The sequence below is a fragment of the Astatotilapia calliptera genome, chromosome 23, assembly GCF_900246225.1.
Source record: "Astatotilapia calliptera chromosome 23, fAstCal1.2, whole genome shotgun sequence".
In the NCBI taxonomy this organism is placed as follows: Eukaryota; Metazoa; Chordata; class Actinopteri; order Cichliformes; family Cichlidae; genus Astatotilapia; species Astatotilapia calliptera.
The window spans coordinates 9,727,530-9,738,739 of record NC_039323.1 but is presented as its reverse complement, the minus strand read 5'-3'; the positions used below and the strand labels follow the sequence as shown (position 1 = coordinate 9,738,739).

At 47.8% G+C, this 11,210-nt stretch overlaps 1 protein-coding gene across 1 annotated transcript; it reads left to right on the top strand.

The window, feature by feature from the left end:
- The first annotated feature begins 41 nt into the window (after nucleotides 1-41).
- Nucleotides 42-9,567, top strand: tubgcp5 (tubulin gamma complex component 5). The gene is made up of 23 exons (XM_026157649.1): nucleotides 42-835; nucleotides 910-963; nucleotides 1,215-1,323; nucleotides 1,865-1,961; nucleotides 2,438-2,517; nucleotides 3,800-3,935; nucleotides 4,146-4,263; nucleotides 4,446-4,535; nucleotides 4,640-4,733; nucleotides 4,815-5,067; nucleotides 5,190-5,392; nucleotides 5,475-5,590; nucleotides 5,672-5,940; nucleotides 6,132-6,330; nucleotides 6,620-6,808; nucleotides 6,892-7,074; nucleotides 7,151-7,235; nucleotides 7,320-7,440; nucleotides 7,520-7,671; nucleotides 8,007-8,132; nucleotides 8,517-8,599; nucleotides 8,704-8,804; nucleotides 9,370-9,567. Exons 1-23 carry the CDS (start codon nucleotides 702-704, stop codon nucleotides 9,414-9,416), a joined length of 3,039 nt encoding a protein of 1,012 aa, XP_026013434.1. The 5' UTR covers nucleotides 42-701; the 3' UTR covers nucleotides 9,417-9,567.
- The last annotated feature ends 1,643 nt before the right edge of the window (nucleotides 9,568-11,210 follow it).

The following is an 11,210-nucleotide window of genomic DNA, read 5'->3' as shown; positions in this document are numbered from 1 at the left end:
ATATAGAGAAATAAATACAGTCAAATCAAAAGTTATTTACAGGCTTTTATTTTCGTAAAATCTTCTATTGTACATATGTGAGCATGACCTGAGCATCTGCAGAGAATCATCACCATCACCACGGGGGCTTTTGACTGCGCTCCTCACCTGGTAAACAGGCGATATGAAGATAGCGCGTCCTCTCGTTGACCCGTGCGAGCATTATCCGGGTCACTGCAAGAACTAAACCATGGACTTGCTGTCTAGAAGCATCTTCACGTACTCATTTTAGTCCTTTAACGTATTTCAGTGCTTTTTGTTTACTAGTGCCTGTGCGGCCTCTGCTGCTCATACGGATGCATTACCGCCATTTTCCTACGTAGATTCACAGAAAGTGGAATATTCAGTTTTTGTCATTTTTTGTACCGACTGAGAAACGAGGTTTAACTACTTTAAAACAGTAAAAAATAAAAACGGAAACTTATTTGATTTGTTTTTGCGCATGCTCAGTGCTACTTGTTTGTTATGGAGGTGGGGCTAACACTGCGCGGTCCTGTAGGAATCAATGGAGGAGACAGCCATTTGTCTATAATGGCGCATTTAAGACATCTCCGGCGCTGTTAGCCTGTTCGCGGGTGGAAACCGCGGGCTGGAAGCAGACCGACAGGCCGCTTCGATCTGTGCCCGTTCACGGGGACTGCAGCCCGGCTGACAGCGTCAACATGGCGCACTGGAGCACCTTCGAAAAGGAGAGTGAGAGAGAGACGAAGCGGCTGATCAGGTGTCTCAGCGGGATCGAGGATGAGGAGGACCAAAACTTCCAGCTGGCGCTCAAATTCGCCTGGTCCAACTTTAAGTGAGTTTTTACGGGTGTGCGGGGGAGCAGGCTGCTGCACACAGCGTCCTAACATCCGCCTCGTGTCTCCTCAGGTTTCATCGATATCTGGACACAGACAGCCACAAAGTGGAGCGCAGTGTCAGCGGGTGAGTGACTCCTTCAAAACAGTGAAGTCTGAGCAAACTAAACATGTGTATGTTCTCCTTCAGGGCTCTGCATGTCCTCCTGTCCCAGAATCCTCCTCTGTCACTGCACCCCTCTGCTTGTCCCCCTTCGCTACATCCACCAACCTCCCCTGAGTTCTTCTTCTCCTCCTGCCTGGCAGCTCCATCGTCATCCTCCGCTCTTCGTCTCCAGCTAACGTTATGGTATAGTGACAGTCTGCCCTGTTTTCCAGAATCTACGAGAAGCTCGTGGTGCACTCGGACCTACAGAAAGCAGAAAGCTGGATGAGACTGACTGAAGAATTCCTGAACTCACCTTTACCGAACACAGATGGGGAAAAGGTAGCGCACAGCTGTTTTCTGCTCTATCACAGACGGATACGCGATCAATACTCATGCGCGACACCAGTCAATGCTGGCATGCTGCATCATATTCTAGCGTGAAACTTGTGAACGAAAGTCAGAGGGGATTTTGGATGGATGAAGGTAATAAGTGTAAACTTGCAATCAATAAACAGTCACATTAGTCTTTTCAAGTCAAGTAGCTTTATTGTCATTCCCACCATGCGTCGTCGTACAGTACACAGTGAAGCGAGACAGCATTCCTCCAAGACCATGGTGCTACATATATCAGACGATCAACACAAGACTACATAAAGTGTGCAAGAAACCAAAACAAAGACAGAACGATACAGACACAGCAGTGCAAGAGAAAAGTGCACAGTAATAAAGTGTGCGCTAGTTTTCTGACAGATGACGCAGCCCTAATGGGTCAGTATCACATGTTACACACACAGTTTTCTGGTGTGTCGGGCTCAAACATTGAAACATGACTGCAATGATGTGAGAATATCTCAGTGAAACGTGATCTGTGTTTCCTCAGACCGATGCACACTACAGCATACTGTCACTGCTGCTCTGCCTGTCGGGATCCCCCTCAAACACAGACTTCACAGAGCGACCCAGGCTGAAGGAGGCCGGTGAGAACCGCATTCTTCCCTTTATTTGTGACCAACGTGTCAACACATTCTGAATTCATTAATTCTGCTTCTCTCAGGTTGGAGTTGGAAACACAAACAGTACAAACAGAACCTTTTTCACATATTCTTCCAAAGCAGTTTTTTCTCTCTCATTAAAAGTAGAACCTTTTAAACCAAAGCTTTGTTTTAGTGAATCCCACATTACAGATGCTAATGATGCTTTGACACCAGGATCAGATGAACAGATTCCAGTGACGTCGTCACAGTCGCGCCCATGTTTCTGTTTCAGAGTCAGAGCGAAAGCTTCAGCAGCAGGAAATCTGCCCACCGTGTTTCGCTGCACAACATCAGTGCAGTGATTATAAGTTCACTTCATGTCAAAGGCCAAATGATTTGTTTCCAGATAACCTTAGCACTTAGCCTTGAAGGCTAAAAATCACACAGTTTATGTTAATCTTTCAGTCTTATGTCTGCAGAACCGGAGGACAAGTTTGACTGGGCTAAATATCTGATGGAGGGCGAGGATGCAGACATGGGGCCGTACCCAGACACACCTGTGAGTCACCGAGCCCACCTTTATGAATGCAGAGCTGTTTCTGATTCTCTGATCGAAAACCCGGTGTCAGCGGGTTTTTGCTCAGGGTGATCTGGTGCAACTGTGGTGTGGTGTTCATGTTGCACCACACCACAGTCACATGACTTTAACATCATCACTAACCTGTGTTCACAGGCAGAAAAACAAAACTCATTTCTGACCCACAAGTACAAACCCAGAAAAGCTCCAACAAAGTCAGACGCTAAAAAAACCTAAAGAAAGTCACATTTTCTTCACTGTAGAACAGAAAAGGCTGTTTTGAATCAAACGCGAACTTGTGTTGAATCTGACGGCAGCGTCACGTCTGTAAAGTAGGACAGGTCTGTGCTTCCTCTCTGACATCAGTCTGTGATGGTCTGTGAACTGAGGACAGCAGCTGGTCTGATCTGATTGAGGATTCCAGCTGCTCGGCAGTCCCGGCTGTGTTTCATCCTGTTTCACAACGCTCTAGATGTTGTCGGCCGGTCAGAGGTCTGAACTGCAGGTGGGCCAGACTCTTCTCCTCTGAAGCCATGCTGATGATTCTGACCTGAGATCAGTTTCTGCTTTGCCTTGGTCCATTTTAAAGAGGAGCCGGCGCCGTTTCTCGATCATGGTCACACGTGGCTTCGTGTCAGTATGACGAAGCTGTAACCAGCATGTGTGGATGGCACGCCGAGCTACTCGCAGACGCTGGTTTATGGAAATATTCCTGAGCCGTGCACAGATTTATCACAGAGCAGTGTTTCTGCTGAAGGTTACAGTCATCAGCCTGTGCACAGAGAGCACACTCAGATCCTCCGAGTGTGCTGATGATGTCAAGTTGTGTAGATGATGAGATGTTCACAGCGTGGACTGTGATTCTTAAATAGGTTGGTGAACCTCTGAGAAGCTCCGCCTCTCTGAGATGATCTTTTTCTACCTGATCACGTGACCGACCTGCTGCCAGCTCACCTTTGATCTTCTCTTTAGCATCTCTGACTTTCACACACTTTTGTTGCTCCGTCCCATATTTTAGGGTGTCGCTGTCGCCAAATTCCCCATGAGCTCAGATTTGTCACAAAGCAGTAACATGTCTCATTTTGAGTATTTACTGTGTTTTCTGTGTTCTATTGTGGATAAAATATGAGTTTATGGGATTTGCAGATCATTGCATTCTGCTTTTATATATTTTAGGAAGTGTCCTGGTTTGTATTATACTGAGCACAGTACCTACAGGCGTATTACAGGTAAGCTGTGCCCATCAGTGTTTCCTGTTTCATAGGAGTGGTCTGAGGAGGAGAGCGAGGATGATGACAGTCAGCAGCCAATCAGCAGGGAGGACTCTGGGATCCAGCTGGACAGGACGCCTCAGGAGGACCAGGACAACGCCAACAAAACCGTTCCAGTCACGTGGACAGGTGCGAAGCAGTCACACAGCAGAAGGTGCAGGTCTTTATAACGTTTCCACCAAATGAGAGGAAGGAGCTTCTGGTTTGTTTTCTGTTCAGTCACAAAAGCTGAACAGAAAACGTTGATGTCACTACCCAGAATGCGCTGCAGTGTAAGCGACTCGGACATGGAGGGTGTTTTATTGTCACGCTGAACCTTTTCCCCATGTTTCCTCTCAGTGGGGGAGCCTGACGCTAGGGCCTGGCTGGAGCAGCATCTGGTGACCCCGTACTGGGCATCGCACGCACCTCGTTTTCCCCACAGCCTGCATCTGCACTCCAACCTCCTCAATGTGTGGTGAGCTCATCCTCAATGATAGTTAAAAATTAATATACAGCGTCCTACCTGTGGGGAGAACATTTGGACATGGAAGCCCCCCCAGGGGAAGAGCTGGGAGAGGGATGCCTGGGTGCAGTTGGGGGAGGAGCTATAGTTTGAAATTAGAGTATTTGGTGCTGATGCTGCATTTGTCCCCTCAGGGATCAGCACCTGTATAACACGGACCCACTGTACCTGCCAGAAGAGAAGGCCTTCGTCACAGAGACGCAAGTAATTCGAGAAACGCTGTGGTAAGAGATGACGACAGTCGCCTGCAGGTCGCCACACGCCGAGATCAGGTTTGTGTTGAGAGTGGGTTCAGGGTCCTGCTGACTGTGTGAGTTTCTTCCGGCAGGCTTCTCTCTGGGGTCAATAAACACTTCATATTCCAGCAGCACGACGGAAAGGTGTCAGTCAGAAGTAATGTGGTGGTGACTCATCTGACCGGCGTGAGTTCACATCTGACGGAGGTCACTGAGCACGTGCAATGCGAGCTGTAGTGAAAAGTGTTTTTCTCCTCTGTGCTGCAGAACTGCCTGCGCTCTGTCCTCGAGCACATCGCCGTCTATGGTCAGGCTGTGTTCAGGCTGCAGAGGTTCATCGACGAGGTGACAGGCCACAGCTCGGAGCCGGGCCCGCCGGGCACCGCGTCCACCTACGGCTCTAAGAAGGCCTCCGAGCCTCCCTTCAGGACCTACCAGGCCTTCGTGTGGGCACTCAACAAGTACTTCACAAGTTTCAAGGAGGAGCTTACCATGATCGAGAGGGAGCTCATATGCAACGGTAAGTCCAAGCTTGTTTAGGAATCACTGAGGCTTCCTGTTTTCGTGCTGGTTTTCTTGTTCTGTCATCCTGAGCCCGGCCGCCTTCGTTTGATTCCCAATCTGCGTCGTGTCTGTTTGCAGATGAGACAGTGACTCTGTCTGCAGTGCTGGAGCGGCTCAGCCCTCACCTGGCTCAGATCAAAGTGCTGCACAGGGTCTTTTGCACGGGTGTCGCCGAAGTGCCGCCCGCCACCCCCAACGTTGTGCGGGCTTCCCACCTGCTCAACACCCTCTATAAGGCCATCATCGAGTATGACAGCGTTGGCGAGGCATCGGAGCAGGCAGTGAGCACTCGTCGTGGGATACTGTGACATGGGGGCAATTTAGTGGAAGGAAACAAACGCATCTGCTCTCTCTGTCTGCCAGGTGGCGTTGTTGTTCTCCCTGTGGACGGAGACGGTCCGGCCGTATTTGGAGATCGTAGACGAGTGGATCGTTCACGGCCATCTGTTTGACCCTGCCAGAGAATTCATCATCCAGAGGTGCGCTGCAGAAACCGTGTGTGTGCGTGTGATGTGACTTCAGCAGCGTTTTGTGGGCTGAGTTTCTTTCTCCCGCTGCAGGAACAAAGACGTGCCCGTGAATCACAGGGACTTCTGGTACGCCACCTACACGCTGTACAGCGTATCGGAGACGGTGGACAGCGAGGAGAAGCTGAATGACGCGGCCAGCGGGAGCTCCGGGGGGGATCAGGCCTCGGGGGGCAGACAGCTCACCATGGTGTCCTTCCTCAAACCTGTCCTCAAGCAGATTATCATGGCCGGGAAGTCCATGCAGCTGCTCAAGAATCTGGACTGCAAGGAGGCAGAGAAGTCGCAGCGAGCCTCCAGAGGTCAGTGCTTCGTTCTGTCTGTTTGTTTCAGTAAAGGAAGGCGCTGCATTGACCGGGTCAACACAAACCACAGATGGGGTTTTCTATGCTTCTGCTCTCCCGGATGTCTTCAGGGTGTGTTGAGTGCCATGCCTCTGCCGATGAGCTGACCTCACTAACCTGGGCTGTCTGTCCTGGATGTTTGCTTGCAGACGCAGAGAGGAAGAGTCTGCACACGCTTTTTCTGGAGTCCGTGCAGTCGCGCCTCTGCAGCCGAGAGGAGTCCCCGGCGGATGGCATGACGGAGCAGCAATCCACAAGGAGGAGTCTGATCAAGATGCAGTCCATCATGGCGCGGCACCTCGAGATTGACGATGTCCATGACCCGCTGCTGGCCATCAATTTTGCCAGGTAATGCCATAGTTCTTCTACAAGCCTCTGAGCAAATGTCCAGCGAGGATCAACAAAAAGTCTGGGATTCATCGCAGGATAAAGATGCAGATTGTCAGAAATGTAAGCTGTTCACGTCTTAGAAGAGTGGACAACTCGGAGCTCAGAGTTTGTCTTTAGCTCTGAACGTGACAAACAAATTGTGATGTGAGATTTTCTGTTTTCCACTCCTCCGAGCTCTGCGCGGATACGAGCGAGATTTCTTTATTCCCGAGTCTGAGTGCGTTCTGTCTGCCCTCCTCTTCCTCAGACTGTACTTGGAGCAGAGCGACTTCCAGGAGTGTTTCTCCGGGGGGGATTTCAGCGTGGACCGCTCGTCCCAGTCGGTCACCTGCCAGACGTTTGAGCTCACACTGCGTTCCTGTCTCTACCCGCACATTGAGAGGAGGTACATTGAGTGCTGTGGGAACCTGATGAAGACTCTGACAAAAGACTACAGGTAAGCACGGCTCTTCAGCTACGCTTTTCCTGTTTCCAAAATCAGGGAAAGGGAAGCTTCTGAGCTCTGTGGCGTGTCTGCAGGTTGCTGGAATACCTTCAGGCGATGAGGAACTACTTCCTGCTGGAAGCTGGAGACACCATGTATGATTTTTACACGGCCATCTTTGACAAGGTGCAGGAGAAGGAGAGCTGGCAGCAGCCGTCGTTTCTGAACGTGCAGCTGCAAGAGGCGGTCGGACAGCGCTACCCGGAGGACAGCAGCAGGTACAGTGCACATTTGCTGTGACACAGTTCCTTATTTATGTTAGAATGAGTTTGATCAGGCATCTCTGTTTCCCAGGCTGTCAGTGTTTCTGGAGCCCATCGACGCTTCCAGGAAAAAACAGCCTGTGAACAACCTGGAAGTCCTCACGCTGAGCTACAAGGTGAACACTGCAGTCTGTGCTTTGGTGTCTGTCGGTGCGTTGTTCAATCCGCCACCTGACGTTTCCTGGTACGTGTCTGCACAGGTTCCCTGGCCCGTGGACATTGTGATCAGCTCTGAGTGTCAGAAGATCTACAACCAAGTGTTCCTCCTCCTGCTGCAAATCAAATGGGCCAAGTACAGTCTGGACACGCTTCGATTCAGTGGTACGAGCTCCACGTGAAGCTGAAAACTGAAAATAAGCCCGTTTCAGTCATTTCTCTGATAAATGGTTGTTACTCGTAGGTTTTACAGACGTCACTAAGAAGCTGGAGGGCGCCACAGCCGAGGAGGTCAAGGTCAAAGAGCGCGTGAACCAGCAGATCCACAGGATGTGTCTGCTCAGGGTCAAACTGATGCACTTTGTCAACAGCCTTCACAACTACATCATGACGAGGGTGAGGCAAGCCACCAAACTGACCTCCTGCAAACAGGAAGTGCACCCATGACATTCAATTCACTTAATTTTTATTTGCACAGCACCAAATTACAACAGCAGTCACCACAAGGTGCTTTATATTGTAAGGTAGACCCTACAATCAAATATACAGAGAAAAACCCAACAATCCTATGACCCCCTATGACCATGCCAATTGTGACAGTGAGAAGGGAAAATTCCCTTTTAACAGGAAGAAACCTCCTGCAGAACCAGGCTCGGTGAGGATGAGGTGAGTCCTCACTGCACTCTCAGTTTGACCAACTCTGGCTCTTCATCTGTTTTGTGTCTCGTCAGATTCTGCACAGCACGGGACTCGAGTTTCAGCACCAAGTGCAGGAAGCCAAGGACTTGGACCAGCTCATCAAGATCCATTACAGATACCTGGCCACGATTCACGACCGTTGCCTGCTGAGGGAGAAGGTGAACTTTTATGATGGTGCCGTCACCACCAGTCTGACTGCTGGCGCAATCAGCTGTAAAGAAGGTTCCTGTTTGTTTGAGATGATGAAAAAGCGTTCGTTCGTTTACGAACACGATGAGCAGCTTGAGGTGTTTCTCAGTTTTCCTGCTTTAGTACAAAAAATGCTGCTGCACCATCAGCACTGCTGCTTGTACTGACCTCACTGTAGTGTGTGATGGCGGGCAAGTAAATAAATTGGATCTGATAAGACAGTGATTCTTTATGTTTCCAGGAAAACTTGTAAAACACTGTACTGTGGGTGGGACCAGAACCTTCAGTGGGCCGAATCTCACTTTGGCTCCCTGCTCAGACTCAACCTGTTTCTACATGTTGTCTTTTCTCAGGTCAGTTTTGTGAAGGAGGCGATAATGAAGGTTCTGAATCTCGTGCTCATCTTCTCGGACAGATGGCAGGCTGGAGCCTGGAAGTAAGAGTGATGCGTCTATTCAGTGGTGTTGATGTGACAGTTATGCGCATCCAGGTACAGAGACGACACACCAGCTCTGCAGCTAAATGTTGTTTCTCTTTCAGGATCGAGTCCATCGATAAAATGGAATCTGATTTCAAAAACTGCCACATGTTCCTTGTGACGATCCTCAATAAGGCGGTGTGCCGGGGCTCCTTCCCTCACTGTGAGTCTGTCGTCTGGGTAATAATGTCATACGCAGTGATTGTGTACGGTGGTCCAAAGGTGCAGAACATCCGACTTGGAAAAGCTTAAATGTAAAATCGGTCAACGCTACGAGGCTGTCGGGATCCAGCTGCAGCGCTCTGTTTCTCCTCCATACAGAGTGTGTCCGCAGTTCAGAGGGGATCGACTTCATAACGAGATATCCGCACAACATTTTCAGCCTGAAAATGTCGTTTCGAGGGCTCGGGCGTGTGCGGTTAAAGTCTTCCAAGGGCCAACAAAAGCCAACCTTCAGTTATTGACATCTGCATCAGCTCAGACTCAGGAACCACAAGTCTCCTGCAATCTGATCCTTCGAGGTCAATTTAACAGGATATGAAAGTAATAAATGAGAAATAGGATGTTTGTGCTGGTCATCCTGTCAGCACACAGGATTGAATGATTGAAAACCTTTCCAGTTAGTGAAATATGTGTTTGGCACCTCTGGGCCACCGTAGATGTCCGGTGTGTTGTTGTATGCTGTGAGCAGAGAGGAGCTGATGACGTCTGTCTCTCTTGTTGTGCAGTGGAGTCTCTGGCGCTCTCTCTGATGGCGGGGTTCGAGCAGTGCTGACGAGCCGGACACGAGCACGCTCTGTGACGATATCATTGTCTGCTGAGACGGACTCAGACCGGCCTGATGCTTCTCCACAAATTTCATGAATGCTTGTATTTTAATATTAATAACGTCTGTGACGAGGCAGAATAAAGATGATGTGACAATATGTGCTGACATTTGACTCCGTTATTCACTTTACGTTGTGTAAAGGACCGTGACCCGACAGACTGGGTTTTTTAATTGATTTTGCACTCATGTACAACGTCCTAGTTCAGCACACACACACACACACACACACAATCGCCAGCTGTCTGCATACTGTCTCACTTCAGTCTCCACCCTCACTTTACGAAGGGAGGAACCCCGTTAGTTTAATCATGTCCACCTGATTTATATATTTGTTCTGGTTAAACAAGGGTTAAGTTTCTCCGAGGGTTGATGAGCTCTGATGAGAGCCTATTGTTTTACTTCACTTCTTGCGTGTCAGCCAATCGGTGAAGCTCTTGGCAGCTCTTGTCCCTCCTTAGTACCACCTCCCAAGTTTTCAGTCGCTTGTTTCTACAGCCGAACAGAGCAGGCAGACTTTTTTTTTTTTTAGAACTTTATTTATAAACAACAGTATAACATACAAGGCACCATCATTAATCCGAATATGTAATATCCTCGGTTGAGCGTTACAACGAGAAAAGAGGAAGAAAAAAATAAACAATAAACACAAAGCCAAAAGAGTTAACAAAAAAGAAAGAACAGTCTTTGAAGGATTTGAAACTAAAGGCAAAAATCAATATGAACAAAAAAGGGCAGTCATGATCATTAAATAGGGAGGTTTCTTTTTTAACATAGATTAAACTTGTTAAATAATACAACAAGTTTATGAGCTTTCTTGTTATTGACAAGTTTCAGCGATTTGGCCCAGAGTTTAAAGTCATTCAGACATCTGTTTATACATGGTTTAGCTTTAAAATATCTGCATTTGTGAATAAAAAATTTTTCCAGTAACAAAAACGTCCTAATCAACAAGTCAAAATCTGCATTCTCAGCAAGTATTACAAATTTTATTACTGTCACCGTCAAATGTGGTAACTGAATTCTCCTGGACTGTAGCCAGCTCCACATGTCAATCCAGAGGGAGTGCACTGATTCACAAGTGATCTAGACTTTCAATATCATTTTCACAAAATGTGCAGGCGTTCACATCTAAGTTAAATTTCCATCTTAAGAATTCATTGGTTGGATAAACCTCATTTATGATTTTAAAGTTAACCTCTTTTACTTTAGGGGAAAGAGGAAGTGAGATATACTTTCTTCTTATCGCCTTAACCTCCATGGTCTCAAATTCTTTAAGAATATAATTTCTTTTAACCGGATTAGGGCAAATTTCATTTATCAAAATATTCCTGATCACCTTGTTTGTAAACCTGCTGTCACCAAATTCAACTCCGGCTATGCAGAGCTGTCTCAGTCCAGGAGAAATTTTAGAGTGCACAATATCTTCATTTATCATTGATCTCAAAGGGACTGGGATGGCTTTTATTAGGGATTTATATCTCTTAGCAGTACATCTTACATCAAATTTCTCACAAAACGTCTCATGTTTTAATAAGACCCCATTCTTGTCCATAAAATGAGCTACAGCCCAAATCCCTTTAGATCTCCATTCATCCATGTACACAGATTTCCTACACAGACGGATATACCTGTTGTTCCATATAGGGGTATTGTGAGGAGTAAAGTTATATTTATAGATTAATTTCCAGTAGAGAAGGACCTGCTGATGGAAAGCTGAGAGTTGAGCAGGCAGACTAAAAC